At 37.9% G+C, this 15652-nt stretch overlaps 2 protein-coding genes across 3 annotated transcripts; both read left to right on the plus strand.

Annotated features, from left to right (window-relative positions):
- The first annotated feature begins 92 nt into the window (after positions 1 to 92).
- Positions 93 to 3038, plus strand: LOC135643746 (uncharacterized). Its single transcript, XM_065161082.1, has one exon. The coding sequence runs from the start codon at positions 93 to 95 to the stop codon at positions 3036 to 3038; it is 2946 nt and encodes a 981-aa protein (XP_065017154.1).
- Positions 3039 to 5646: 2608 nt separating this feature from the next.
- On the plus strand, positions 5647 to 15625 carry LOC103990400 (protein root UVB sensitive 1, chloroplastic). 2 transcript variants are annotated; one of them, XM_009409519.3, is made up of 7 exons: positions 5647 to 6568; positions 7698 to 7973; positions 9752 to 9808; positions 11026 to 11224; positions 11857 to 11969; positions 14756 to 14932; positions 14999 to 15625. In XM_009409519.3, the coding sequence occupies exons 1-7, from the start codon at positions 5717 to 5719 to the stop codon at positions 15251 to 15253; spliced, it is 1929 nt and encodes a 642-aa protein (XP_009407794.2). In that variant the 5' UTR covers positions 5647 to 5716; the 3' UTR covers positions 15254 to 15625. The 2 variants fall into 2 exon arrangements, with proteins under 2 accessions (XP_009407794.2, XP_018684023.2); XM_018828478.2 differs by having other exon boundaries at positions 14762 to 14932.
- Positions 15626 to 15652: the final 27 nt, after the last annotated feature.

The following is a 15652-nucleotide window of genomic DNA, read 5'->3' on the forward strand; positions in this document are numbered from 1 at the left end:
GACACAATGTTGTAGCTATCAGGTTCACTGCTCTTGTTCATCTGAAACCACAAAATCTAAACCATCATTCTGGTCTGTGTGAATCCCCTGTCATGGACCTGAGCCACTTACCACGATCTCTCTCTAAACTTGCAAAGCGGTTTCGGTCGAAGGAGAAGTCGTCGTCCTCGCCGGATCCTTCTTCTCCTGTGAAGGAAGGGAAACGAGGGAGAGAAGAAGAAGGTGAAACGAGTGGTTGGAGGAGAGCGAAGAGCAAAGGAGGAAGAGATGAAGACGAAGTGAGTAATGTTGATGATCGGAGCAGTGCAAAGATAAGGCCATCTCCTTCAAAGAAAAAAGGTGCGACAAGAGGAAGTGATGGAGAGAAGCCTGAAAGAGCGGCGGCGGGAGAAGGGCAAGAAAAGCGCACGAGTAGTGGGCGGAAGACGGAGATGGTACACTCTCCTTCGCCGGCGCCGGAGGTGACACCCACCAAAACTGAAACTTCGGGGAGTGCTAGGAAGGAGCTTGAGATGGCGAGGGAAGGAGAAGAAGAAAAGGGTGCAAAGAGTAAGGGGGACGACGAGAGTATAATGTCCTTACCTTCCGAGAAGCCAATCCCTCCAAATGAAGATATTCTGGCGGGAAAAAAGTTGTCACCTACGACACCTGTGACAAGTGGTGCGGAGGTGTCTCAGAGACAAGGAGAAGGAGGAGTAGACATGAATGGTGGAGAGAACGCTGCAACCAGACCATCTCGTTCACCATTGTCATCGTCGACAAGCGGTCCAGGAGGAAGCAACAACAAGGAGTCCAAAAGTATCGGGGTCAAAGATGAGGAGGGAGGACATGAGGGTGGGGAGAAAAAGCTAGGGATGATGTCCTCTCCTCCTTCGGAGAGCGACAAGGAAGAGATTGAAAGGATGAGGGAAGAACAAGAACAAGGAGACAAGAGGAGCTATTCAGAGTTGGCACCTACGACAATGATCTCTTCTTCCCCATTGCCAACCATAGGAAATGAAGAGATGAGAGCAAGGAGTGGTGTAGAGGTGTCTGAGAGACAAGGAGGAGGAGAAGACATGAATGGTGGAAGGAGTGCAGTAATCACGTCCTCTCCTTCACCATCTTTAGTATCAACAAGTGTTCAAGGAGGAAGCAATAATGAGTTAGAAAGAATTAGGACAGGAGATGAGCGAGCAAGACATGAGAGTGGAGAGCAGATGATGGAGACGACATTGGCCAAAAGGGATATTTTGGAGAGTGACAAGAAAGAGAAGGAGAGGACGAGGGAAGAGCAAGAACAACGAGGTGAGAGGAGCTATTCAGAGGACTTGTCATCTACCACAACGATCTCTTCTTCCCCAATGACAACCGTAGCAAATGAAGAGATGAGAGCAAGGAGTGGCGTAGAGGTGTCTGAGAGACAAGGAGGAGGAGAAGATATGAATGATGGAAGGAGTGCAGTAACCACGTCCTCTCCTTCACCATCTTTAGTATCAACAAGTGTTCAAGGAGGAAGCAATAATGAATTAGAAAGAATTAGGACAGGAGATGAGCGAGCAAGACATGAGAGTGGAGAGCAGATGATGGAGACGACATTGACCAAAAGGGAGATTTTGGAGAGTGACAAGAAAGAGGAGAGGACGAGGGAAGAGCAAGAACAACGAGGTGAGAGGAGCTATTCAGAGGACTTGTCATCTACCACAACGATCTCTTCTTCCCCAATGACAACCGTAGCAAATGAAGAGATGAGAGCAAGGAGTGGCGTAGAGGTGTCTGAGGGACAAGGAGGAGGAGAAGATATGAATGATGGAAGGAGTGCAGTAACCACGTCCTCTCCTTCACCATCTTTAGTATCAACAAGTGTTCAAGGAGGAAGCAATAATGAGTTAGAAAGAATTAGGACAGGAGATGAGCGAGCAAGACATGAGAGTGGAGAGCAGATGATGGAGACGACATTGGCCAAAAGGGAGATTTTGGAGAGTGACAAGGAGGAGGAGGAGGAGAGGACGAGGGAAGAACAAGAAAAAGGAGGCGGGACGAACTATTCAGAGGAGTTGTCACCTACCACAACGATCTCTTCTTCCCCATTGCCAACCGTAGCAAATGAAGAGATGAGAGCAAGGAGTGGTGTAGAGGTGTCTGAGAGACAAGGAGGAGAAGGAGAAGCAATGTATGGCGTAAGGAGTACAGAAATCACATCCCCTCTTTCACCATCATTACTGTCGACAAGTGTTTCAGTAGGAGGAAACTACAAGGAGCCTAAAAGTATCCAGACAAGAGAAGAGCAAGGAGAAGATGAGAGTGAAGAGAAAAATGTGGGGATGACATCCTCTCATCCGATGACGGAGACAACATCGACCAAAACAGAGATTTTGGAGACCGCTGAGGAGGATAGCAAGGGGACGAGGGAAGAACAAGGACAAAGAAGTAAGAGAAGCCATCCAATAAAAGATAGTCCGACGTCCTCGTCATGGTCGATGCCAATGTCAGTAAATGGAAAGACCGAGTTAGGAGATCAGAAGTGGTCACCTACGACAAGACCAACCATAGCAAATGAAGACGTGACAGCAACGGAGCCCAAGAGAAGTCATGAAAGCTTCGTAGGAGGAGGAAACGATGAGGAGCCTGAGAGTATCAATGCAAGAGGAGGACAAGGAGAATATATGAATGGTAAGAAAAAAATGGAGATGGTACCCATTCCTTCTCCAATCTTAGAGACAACACCATCAAAAAGGAAGGTATCTGGAAATGAAGAGATCGAGAGCACGATGGAAGGACAAGTAGAAGGAGATGAAACAAGCAATCAAGAAAGAAGAGACGATGACAGAAATGTACCCTCTACTTCTTTCATGTTTGAATCGGTGAAAGAAGAGACTCGAGTGGAGAAGCCGAAGAGAAAGGAAGAGGAAAGACAAAGAGGGGCATATAATGGATGGAAGGCAGGGCTTGCATTTGGGATCATAGCAGTGGTGGGTACAATAACATGGATAGGATCGACGCTGTTCCTGAAGCGGCGACAGAGTAATGTTCAAAGTCAGAGACCAAGACAACCGTGACGATTAGAGATGGTGGCATTGGTGGATGGATAGTTCTCTTATCGTTGTATACTTCACGCCTAGAATATGAGATTAGATAACAAGATAGAGTACAAATATTAGATTGTGGGATAAAGTAGGTTGATTGTGGGATCGAAAATTGAAATTGTTGTACATTGAATAACTAGGAAGGAAGATTATTTTTCTTTTTATTGTCGGAACTTATTAGTTCCAGCTTGCAATCAGCAAGGAGTTTATTAGGTCTAGATTTCTACAATACATTTACTTCTATTGTAAATGAACAAGAAAGGAATTTTTTTCTTTTCAAACATCTTTCTATCTCTTTAATTTCTGGGAATGATATGTAAAATAGTGGGAGAAAAGAAGATTGTGGGTGTATCATCAAATGATTGAAAGATTTGTTTTGTGATCTAAAAACATGTATAACTTCTAATTAGTAAGGGTGTTTATAATCGAAATTGAATCGTAATTAAACTGGTTCGATCTGAATCGATTCATTAATAACTCGATTTTAAACGCTATAAACTGTTTTAGTTTGAGAATTTTTTGATTTAATTAATCGATTTAAATTAAATCAAATAGATTTTAAATTAAGAATATTAGCTCGATCGAGTTCATTGCTATAAACCTTTAATCGATTCAAACTAATTAATCAAACCGACTCCAAAATTGAATTTGACCGATGCCAATACAATAATTTCACAAATCACATGGGCCTAATATAATAAATTTTATCGTATCGATCGAATTAGATTAAGATTCTAATTCGATTCATCAAATTGATATATTTAAAAATTATATTTTTTAAATTATTTGAAACTATAAATCAGTGGACCAAATCAAAAACTTGATTTGATTTAGTCATTAATGATTAGATTCAAACAAGTTAAACACCCCTACTAATATTAGGAGGAATTCTTCTTAGTTTGTCTACAAACTTCACCCGTTCTATTTAACTATTGTGCTTAGTTGGCCTAATTACATATTATCTTTGACGATTAGATCTCTTTAACATCCTGGTCTCTAGTCTTACAAAATTTATGTTGGAATCTCTATAGTTATGAAAATGAAATATCTAAGTTCATTTACCCTAACACCATCAGTTTTACCGACGGAAGCACGAAAATGATGAGCAAAAATATAATTTTATTGTCCTAGTACATTTTTGGTGGTGACAGACGATGACACTATTTGGGATAGCGGGTGACTATTGTGGATGAGTAGAAAGAGTAGTGGTAAGAGGTGAAGCAAAGAGAGAGGAAGAAGAGAATAATGCAAATGTTGATGCTTTGCATCTATATCATCGTCGACGCAACTGCCGAGTGATGCTAATGCAAATGTAGAGCAAAAAAAGGGTCGCTTGACATCTGTATCAGCATCGACGTAGATGCAGAACGACGTGTCCATCCAGGGCGATGGTCTACTGTGAGTCGAACGTAGCCTTCCTTTGTTGGGCCTACGATGTGTCCATCCATGGCACCAACTTTCTCGTAGCTCGTTATGTCTGCTAAGTCATCTGTGTTGCTTTCCACTCCCTCGACGTTGGTTGCCACATCTCTGGCACAGGTATGTGGCGGGTTCGCCTCCTTTGTGCTTCCTGCGATCCCAATCCTACTGCCTCCCCTTTGCACTCTGTGGCCTCCTCGTCCTTTAGCACTTGTCTCTCCACCTTTGAGTCCACGATGATGTCTTGGGCAAAAAAGCTTGTAAATCCTTGGCGAATGACCACAAAGAGACAATGTGGGGTAGTTGATGAGAGGGTGAAAGCCGTCCTACTAGGTTGGAGCTTGATGATGGGGTTATGAAGCGACACAGACATATATACATAGCGGCGCTACTTTACAACCCCATCCTCGAGCTCCAACTTAGCAAGACGACTTCCACCCTCTCCTCAATCACCTTGCACCATCGCTTTGTGGTCGTCTGTCGAGGATTTACGGGCTTCTTCGCTCGAGGCACCATCGTGGACTCGGAGGTGAAGAGATAGAGCTAGAGGACGAAGATACCACAAAGTGTAAATGGGAGGCAGCAAGATTGGGATCACAAGAAGAGTAAAGGGGATGGACCCACCACAGACCTATGTTAGAGATACGACAACCAACGTCGAGGGAGTGGCAAGTAGCACAGATGACCTGGCGAACATGGTAAGCCATGAAGAAATTGGCGCCATGGACGAATATTTCACAGGACCAACAAAGGAAGGTTGTGTCCGACTTATAGTAGACTATCGCCCTTTCATTATTTTGCATCTGCATTGAAATTTTCCTTTGCACCCTTTGCTTCACTTCTTATCATCATTTTTTTTCCTCATTTATAATAGCCACCCGCGACTCCTAATTATGTCGTCGTCCATCACAATCGAAAACGTAACTAAGACGTTGAAATTTTTTTTTTACCCATTATTTTTATATTTTTATCGGTAAAATAGATAGTGTCAAGGTAAATGGATCTAGATGTTTTATTTTCATAATTATAGGGAATCTAATTTTTTTTTTAACGTATGGATTCGGATGTTAAAAAAGTTATAATACGTAATTAGCTCTGCTAAGTTAATCTATAAAAAGTCAAAGGGTCGCTGATAGCGGTCGCTGCTAATTCACCCAAACGAAGCATAAATTGGTCCGTCGTGACCGCCGGCCCCTTAAAAGCGCTGCTCCATGGAATGAGGTATCGTATCCATGTCCGCCGTGTGGGGGCTGCAACCCCATCTGCTGCCGTTCTTCTTCCCAACCATCTCGTCTTGCAACTCCCTTTCCCTTGTGCTTCCTGTCGCTTCCGAAGGTAAACCCTACACCTTCCCCTCCGTCTTCTACAAGAACGCCTGCCGCCTCCACCTTCGCCTCTCCTCTCCTCTTCGCGGTCGTCATCAACAACACCCTCTTTGGTCTGCCCATCCTCCTTATCTGCCTCCACCTCCTCGATCCAAATCCGCTTCTTCCCGGCTGCTTCCCTGCGCATATCCTTCGACTGATAACAACGCATTCGACGGCGGCAACAACAATAACAATGGCAACAACAACAACAATGGGAATCGGTGGTGGCATGAGAAAAATCCTTCCTTTGGCCCTGACGGTTGGTGGGTTCTGCTGCCGCTGCCGCTCCTCCTTCTTGGTGGAGGACCCGACGACGGGGATTCTATCTTCTCCTCCATCAGGGTTGCTGCCATTGTCCTCTTGTCCCTGCTCCCGCAAATCCTTTTCCCATTTCTTACGCTTGGCTTGACTGCCACTGCTGAAGATGCCCCTGGTTTTGTCTGGGAGGTGACTGGGGGCAGGCGGACGAAGCTCGTGCATGATCCACGAGGCGATTGCTTGGCGGTTGACCGAGGGACGAATGCCCAAGATGGAGATGGCAGGTCCCCATTCTACCCGAGTCTGGGGTCCTCTTGGCGCATATGCAAAGATCTCGTCTTCAGGTTGTTGCTGCCTGAAGGTTACCCCCACAGTGTCAGCAGCGATTACCTCGAGTACTCCCTTTGGAGAGGAGTTCAGGGAGTTGCCAGCCAAATCAGCGGAGTCCTTTCCACGCAGGTTCGCTGCTCTTACTCCTTGTATTGCTTCTTCCGTGATTATAGATCCTGAGTGCTACTTTAGATTGTTTATCATGGCAGATAGCAAACTTATTAAACCAAAACCCTTTCTGTAAAATATCATGGTAATGGTTAAAAAAAGATACCATTGGTGTTAGAAGATTTTGGCAACGAGGTTTCATGATATAGAAAGGAATAAATGTTTTTTTTTCTGTAGAATTTGCTAATTGTTAATTTGAGTTCAATGTTTTGTTGTCTTTTTATGGAACTGGCCAACTATTAATTTTGAGTCCAGTGCTCTAAGTTTGTTTGATTTAGTTTCCTTTCATAAGCAAATTTCTTGCTTTAGTTTGACTGTTCTAGTTGCATTATGTTCTCAATTTTTACGTTGCAACAAAGTGCATTTCTCTCATTTTCCCCTTGATACATATTCTACCTTACCATCAAATTGAAGATCGTTTAACATTGGACAAAGTTTTGCTGCATCTGTGCTCAATTCTAATGCATTTGGTATGGGAAATGTGTGGGATCTGTAACAGACAAACCATGCTTGTTCGTGCAGGAATCAACCTTACAATTAGTCATGTTAGATTGTCACATTGTAGGATGTTGTAATATGTATTTCCACTTGGATGTGAGGAAATCTTAATCCTTTAATTTAATGTCAAAATTCATGGTTCCATCAACCTACTTGGTTTTCACAAATTAGGATGTGTTAAAGATGATAAAGGATTTCCCATCTTCTCCTCAAAGTTTGAAATTTGAACCAAGAACTCCTTGGTCATAGAGAGATGAGAGTAGAGTAGGCAATTATTCATTTGTTTAATATATAACGAGAGCCTTTTTATTAGATTTTGGCAAGTTTCAACAAACACTTGTCACAGTTTAATCCAGGGATAACAAAGATGCTTAGCTATATGGTCATCTCCACCACATCCAAGCTTTACTACTTCTTGAAGCACAATTCAGTATATGAATCATCATTGCTCCATTCTTTGCATAGCTAATATATCCTTTCCTATATGACTCTTCTTATGGAAAGAAATGTATCAAAGTAAATGTGTAACTTTTTTGTCTTAAATATTTCTCATTGGTTTTTGATGGATGATTTGATATTTCTCTTTTATTAGGCTTTACTTTATGCAATTGGATTGGGAAAAGGTGCAATTCCAACAGCAGCTGCTGTGAATTGGGTGCTTAAGGATGGAATTGGCTATCTCAGCAAAATATTATTGTCAAATTTTGGTCGTCACTTTGATGTTAATCCCAAGGGATGGAGGCTTTTTGCAGATCTTTTGGAAAACATGGCATATGGGTTGGAAATTATTACACCTGCTTTTCCTCAATTTTTTGTTTTAATTGGTGCTACAGCTGGGGCTAGTCGTTCAGCAGCTTCTTTGATCCAGGTACTGCTTGAAGCTTGATTTTTTTTCCTTTCTTTGTTCAAATTACCCTGCAATATGTGTCGATATTGACTATTCTCATCTTTACACACATCTTCTCATCTTCACATGCATCTCTACCCTATTCTTCATAACATAATGATGCATTATGTAAAATTTAATTTTAACATTATATTCAAAGATTTGCTAGTAAGATGCCCCTATATTTTTAGATTTTTTAAAATATGCTGTTACTTAGTAATTTTTAATTTTTTATATGTAACCGTTTGAGAGATATAATTATATGATTAGTATTTTTTATGTATAATTATTTTAACATTAATTCTATTTTTTCATATTTTATTTATAGAATATTATTTTTATATATAGAAATATTTTTGCTTGTTTCTAATCAGATTACTAAATATTTTTAATAATTGAGCAACTTTATTTTTTGTTTTAATTATATGATATTTATTTTTAAGCACATTTTTTAATGTATTTATTTGTATCAGTTTATATATATCAAGATTTTTCTGGGTTCTTAAATAATTTATTTTTAAGAAAATTGGTGTCTACAAGAACACGAAGAACTTGAAACATTTACAAGGAGAATTATTGAAATTTGAAACTCTAGTTTTGCTTGGACTAAGTCACTTGTAAAATGATATTTCAATGCACATTTGAAAATTTGCTTTTGCTAAAATTTGACGACACAAGCTTTAATTATTGTTATAACAAAATCAGTTGCTTATTTATGTCATATTTGATGCTTAATCAGGATATTAAAATCGATATTATGATGATTATTTAATATGATAATGATTGACAATTTGACATGTATATCTGTGATTAAAGACATCTCAGATTTTATTATTATTTTTTTCATGTAACAAGTTTATGTTAAAGTTATATTAGTTATTGTAGATAATGACTATATATTTATAGTTTTTCGTTCTGATATAATAATTTAGTATATTAAATCTTCTAATAGAAGGGAAAGCCTTAGTACAACACTAAAGTTACAGTAGTTACTAATATTGCCATGTATTAGCAAATATGCAGACCTTGTTATCCACGTATTTGCAAACGATTGAAATTCTCACAAGGTTTTTGTATTTTTTCAATGTGATGGCTAAAATGCTTTGCAAAATAAAGAAAAAAGCTTGGAACATTTGAACATCATAAAAGTCATGCAGTTAATGCAATTGGATTTCGGCGAATGTCTAATAAATGTCCTGAACTTGACTATTTTCATGTTTTGCAGTCATCATCCTTACAATGGTCATGATATTAACTCTCATGGCATTTGATTGTGACATGAAATGTGAATTTTGTTGCTTGATTTAGGTGACTTTCTGACTTAATGAGGAACCCACTTTCATATTTGCACTTGATTAGATTGTTTTGGATGTGCTAGTTCAAACACAGACTTGTTGGTAAGCAAGTTCATTGTCTTGCATTGTATGTCTTAAATTTGATTATTTATAATGGACATGGTAACATATCTCATGTCATTTGAGCTAAGTTTGACATGCGAATTATGTTGCTTGATTTAGGTAAACTCCTTTGACATAATGAAGATAAACGACTTACATTTTTTGCAATTTATTAGACTGAATCGAATGTGCTACTTCAAAAACATACTTCCTGTTTAGCAAGTTCATTATCTTGCATCATATGTTTGAGTTTTCAAATGCATTTATTTAAGTAGATGACTAATTGGAACCTCTATCATATATGGCTTCTTTTTCAGTAACTAAGTTTCTCGCTGGATTGTGAGCTTTGTTTATATTTCACAGGCTGCTACAAGAAGTTGTTTCTATGCTGGTTTTGCTGTGCAAAGAAATTTTGCTGAGGTACATTGAATTCATTTGTTCCATTCTCATCAATCAATGGTATTCATACGCTTATACCTTAATTATATGGTGGCAAGAAATTTCCCTTGTCTATACTTAGTAGTTGTGTCAAGTCATCAAGGATGATCTATGGCCAAGCCCATTTATTAGCTCCTTTATATATCTCTAGTACTTTGGTTTGTTTATTGCTTTTGCTGACAACACGCAAAGAAACATGGTTGTGTCTAAATTCATGTTTCACATGTCTATACATCATGTGCTTGTACGTACTTATATACAAGGTTTAATTTAATTCTCATTCTATTTTCATATTGGTCATCAATCAGATTGTTGTGGGACTGATATGTTGGGACTGGATGTAACCAATGTTGAACCTCTAAAATCCTGTTTTTGTTATTTTTTTTGCCTCAATAATGAATCAGTATATGTTTTTAAGACCTGCTACGAATCATATATCAAGACCATGTGCATAAAAGCTTTTGAAAATGTTGTAATTGGTGCATGATACATGTATTACCAATATAACATAAATTTGTAGGTAAGAACTCATATGTACATGGATTTTATCACTATACAAGGCTGACAAGCCATGACTTATTAATGGGTTGGCTACTACCATCAAAATGAATTCTGTGCTGCTTGGGAGGTGGGTTTAGGTTCACAATTTCATGTGTCTGGAAGGATTTAGATTGCATAGGGTAAGTGAGTGCTTTCTGAATTTTTGCTCTAATAGTGTGTATAATGTGAAAATACAGAGATCATCTACAATCTCTTTTCCATATCAACTTGCATATCTGTATAATGGCTCAAATTACCAATGATCTTACTCAATGTATCACAGACTATGCCACAGCAATTAAATTATTTGATTATAAAAACTTCCAAATTGTTATTGCAAACTGAAATTTGAAGAAACTATTAGGCTTCATAGGCTGTGGTACATGCATATTCTAGAATTTGAGATGAAATACTACTCTTGATTATCATCATTAACTTTTCATGAAAAAATATTGGCTCATTTCGTATATGTAAGTCATAACATAGTTGGATATACACACAGAAAAATAAAATCTTTGTGTTTGTGCATTTGCATAAAGGCATCTTACTTGTATTATATGCTTATGCATAAACTGAAAAATATATGTATGCTTGCACAATATTTATGCAAACATGCAAGGATGTCCATATACATTTGATTTTTATTAAGTGAATTTTAGGTCATTGCAAAAGGTGAAGCTCAAGGAATGGTGAGCAAGTTTGTGGGAATCATGCTTGGAATAGCCATGGGTACCTACATTGGATCATCAACTCCATTAGCACTTGCTTCTTTTGTTGCAGTGACAGGACTCCACATGTACTGCAATTTCAAGTCATATCAGTCAATTCAGTTAAGGACTTTAAATCCATATCGAGCATGTAAGTTCTTGACTAGTCAATTTCATCCCTTTTTCCGCCCACTGTAGATGGATAGTTATAAATAGGTAAGTGATGTAATTGGGTGATTTAAATTTGAATTTTGCTCAACTTATGTAACTTGAGATTTTTGCCATCTTCCGTCAAACAAATGGTAATCTCTTTTAACTGCATGTTAACACCTTGAGAGCTGCTCTTTTAAGACTAAAATTTGTATTAGGAAGAGAATTTCTCATGAGAAACTTAAGTCTCGAATGGGCATATCACAGGTCTAAGAGTATGCTCTGTTTGCCTGTACATGTACAATCTTAGGATTGACAATTTCAGATGAGTTTTATTTCTACAAACTGTGCTTGGTGTTGTGAGAATTGTCTTTCAACGAATACCATTTTTGGCATTTTGTCTTAGTATCTTTTTTTCTTTTTATCTTTCTGACTTTTTCGTTCTTGTTATTGAAGGGAGTCATTCCTTATACAGGGTTTTGTGCTCTTATGATAAATTTATAATATGAACATTCATGTTTTAGTAAACTCATATATGCAATTATGCATTACCAATTTACCACAAATCTTCTGTATAAGATACCTTTATACCGTGGCTTGTTTCTTAATATACTTTGTATGGGCTTTCCACAGGTTTGGTCTTCAGTGAATATCTATTGAGTGGACAGGTTCCTCTTATAAAGGAGGTCAATGATGGGGAACCGTTCTTCCCAGGCATACCATTTGTCAACAAAATAACTTGTAGAGTAAGTGAAGATATACATTTATCTTGAACATAAGTTGCTAATGCATGAAAGCTATAATGTTTTGGTCCTTTTGTATTATGTAGGCATCATGGATCTGGCAAATATGATATGGACATATAATTAAATTACTCAAGCAAGGCATGATATGGTCTGATATAATGGATCAAGAACAAATATCATATTTTTAATGTGACATTTTAAAACATTCAGTAAAAGACTAGCTTACTTCTCTTATCATTTACTGTGGAGTCACTTTACTATCTTCAATTTCCTAAATAACATTGTGAACTTATGATAATCTTTGTCCTGAAGGTTTCTCTTGTGGGATATTATAATTGATGGATAACATATTTGGATAATCTCTAGCAATTCATTTTTATTCATAAAACCATGCAATGTCTTTAAAGTGAATGTGCTAGACAAAAGAAGTATGACTTTTAAATCATATCTAAGTATTCTTTGATGAAATTGACAAAATCTGAAATGTAAGTGGCACAAAATGTTTCTTGCACAGTAAAGAAAGGTAACAATCCAAACATGTTTTAGAAGCTTACAAATATGTTTATCTATTGGCTGCTAGTGCCCAAAACCCAGAATCTAACTTCGAATCAAAACTGGTTTATAACACTATGAAATACATCAATATTATGCTAAGAATAACTAATATATAGCCTCCAAAAACTTCATAGCTGCTGCTTTTTGAGCTGAACTTTAAAGACCGTGGGATGATCAGTCTAAAGGATCTCACAAGTTTGTCCTTACAGTCCATGTGGACTCTGTATAATATGTCTGTACAGTCCAATGGTCTGGGGAATTGGACCTCTTGACTCCTTCCGTGGAACAAGTGTTGTCGCCTCTTTTGATTGTCTCTCGCCTGATTAGGACTTTTTTGAGATTGGATTCCATATTTTAGAGCTTTTCTGTATGGACACAAACATCCTGAGGCTTAGGAAGCGCTCCCAAATCGCACATTGTGGCAAGCCCACCTGTTGCTATGAATGGATGCTCCCTGCAGTCCATGATATGGTTACGGGCTGCCATTTAAGCTTCCCAACTCCAGGCAAGGGTCTGGATCTGATTCAAGTAATTCTATAAAAATACCTAATTGAGGTTGGTCATATTTGTGATCTCATGAAAAAGAAAAATCTATTGTGACCACCAGAATTTCTGGAGTATTTGAAAAGTTTAGGGGATTTCAGCTGATGGTTCTCCAGCATGACTAGAATCTTTTAGGTAGTGGGTTGGATTTTCCTCCATTGAAATAATGAAAACATCTAGGGACATAATGTATGCAAACAATTTCTTCTCTGATCCTCATTACAGTTGACTGCATGGTGTCCTTATAAAAGCCAGTGTCACTTACGTCAAGACTTGTCTGGCATCTTTATTTAGATGTTTACCTGTTTACTGTGTTTTCATGCCTTTTTCTGCTATTTGAATTTGATTTTCACTTCAATGGGATGCATGCTAAACTAGGATTCACTTCACCTATATCCCCCTGCGGTGCTTACCACTAGTCATCTGTGCTTTCATATCATGATGTCCAATGGAAGCATGTCAGCTATGACATCATGGTGAGGTTGAATAGTGTGCTCGATAGTTATGAACGTTACTCTCTCTTAAGCAAAGTTACATAAAACATATACATCAGACATTAGAACAATTGACAAACTTAAATAATTCTTGTTGATGCAGTTTAAACTTTAAACAAATGTGACTGTGTATATATATGAAAAAAAAAAAAAAGCAATGCTTGTGACATTAAAAATCAACTAAATTGGAACACTGTTGAATCTTATAAAAGGTTATTGATTAATTAATATCCAAATTCTTATCTGTGAAAAATATTTCTGATAATTTTTAGACCAAGATCACTCATTGATTTTTTTCTATTGATTCATTTTAAGTCAACTACATTAACCAATTGCTCGTACAAAACAAGGAAATCAGTTATTTCTGTTGCTTCAATATCTGATCACTTGAAGTTTATTTCATAATTTTTGGGTATTTATTTTGGATAAAAACTCACTACACAAATTTGATTACTTGAATTAGTGTGTCATTCTAATGTCATGTGAATTCCTCACCATAGTATATACCCATTGTCGCTTTTGATGACGAACAATTTTGATAATTTTACGAGCTCACAACTCTTATATGAGAAACCATAAAGATTTGAACTTAATTTATTATTCAAAAATATTGATTAGTAATATGTTGAATAGCTGCATGGATTCATGAAATTGGTCAACTAAATATTTTTAATTCTGGGCGGAGTATTAGGAAAGGATAGAATCAATATAATTGTGTTGTAGTTTCCGCAATATCTTTACAATAACTGAAGTAAATTTCTTCTCCTAGAATCTACTTGAACATCCTAACAAATATATACCAGCAGAAGTTAAATCTCTCATTGAGTTTGAGCTCTTAAATCTAAGGTTTATCTGGATCAGATTATAGCTTGGCCCACTAGATTGTGGTGGATGTGGTCCAACATAATTATATTCGTTACTTTAATCAGCAGTTCTATCTGTTCTCCTATTCTATTGCTGCCTCTAATCTTAAATAATTAAATGAGGAATTATGTTGTTGCAGAATGTATCTTTTTTTCCTCTTTTTGCTCTTTTATATTTGTATAGTTCCCTAGTTACACTATCTATAGTTTTATATTTGTTGCAGAATGAATCACAACTTTGTGATTCTTAAGTGGTAGATGGCGAAAGTCTTGTACATGCGTGATCTATACATCTTTATCATGTGGTTTCTGTTTGTTGGTTTTCTTTTAGGGACAGTCTCAGATACTATCCGTGGAAGCTAAAGATGCAGCAGCTGAGATTTGCTGCAGGCTGCAACTGGGGTCTAAACTCAGTGAAGTAATCAACAGTAAAGAGGATGCCTTTGTACTGTTTGATCTATATAGAGATGAAGGCTACCTGCTTACAGAGAACCAAGGAAGATATTGTGTAAGACTAAAGTCTATCAAAATATTTGTACCTTACAGTTGCTTTATAATTTTCTCTCCGCTGTAGATAATTCTCAAGGAAGGGTGTTCGCCAGATGACATGTTGAAATCTCTTTTCCACGTCAACTACCTGTACTGGCTGGAGAGAAATGTGGCTATGGAGTTAGGGAGTGCTGCTGATGAGTGCAAGCCAGGGGGAAGGCTGCATATATCCTTCGATTATGTACAGAGGGAATATGGTCATATCAAATATGATGGTCTGCAAAGTGGCTGGATCACTGACGGGCTGGTCGCGAGGCCATTACCAACCAGGATACTCTAGGTTTCCTAGTTTTCTGCCCAGATTAGGTTCATGGCAACTTTCTCTATAGGACATTGAAAAAGAACTACAAAAAAACAAATAGGTGATTGACAACTCATCCGATTATTTATTTCTTCATGATAAACTGATAGTGGAAACAAGAATGGCCGTAGAAAATTCTCTTGTTCGATTAAAGATTAGGCGACTGAGATTTCTGCCGGCATGGAGAGTTTTGTGCCAAACCATGCTGTGTTGTGTTGGTTCTGGCTACTTGCCATATCAGTAGGTCATTTTACGAACAAGTTCTTATGCAGGTACTCGGTCTGTACCCGTCTTATTGTGCAAAGTTTTATGGTGCTTAAAAATAGAATCTATATATATAAATTTTGACAAGGATGTGCTGTTGTTTCAATTGTTAGT

Source organism: Musa acuminata, chromosome BXJ3-7 (genome assembly GCF_036884655.1).
Source record: "Musa acuminata AAA Group cultivar baxijiao chromosome BXJ3-7, Cavendish_Baxijiao_AAA, whole genome shotgun sequence".
Taxonomy (NCBI): Eukaryota; Viridiplantae; Streptophyta; class Magnoliopsida; order Zingiberales; family Musaceae; genus Musa; species Musa acuminata.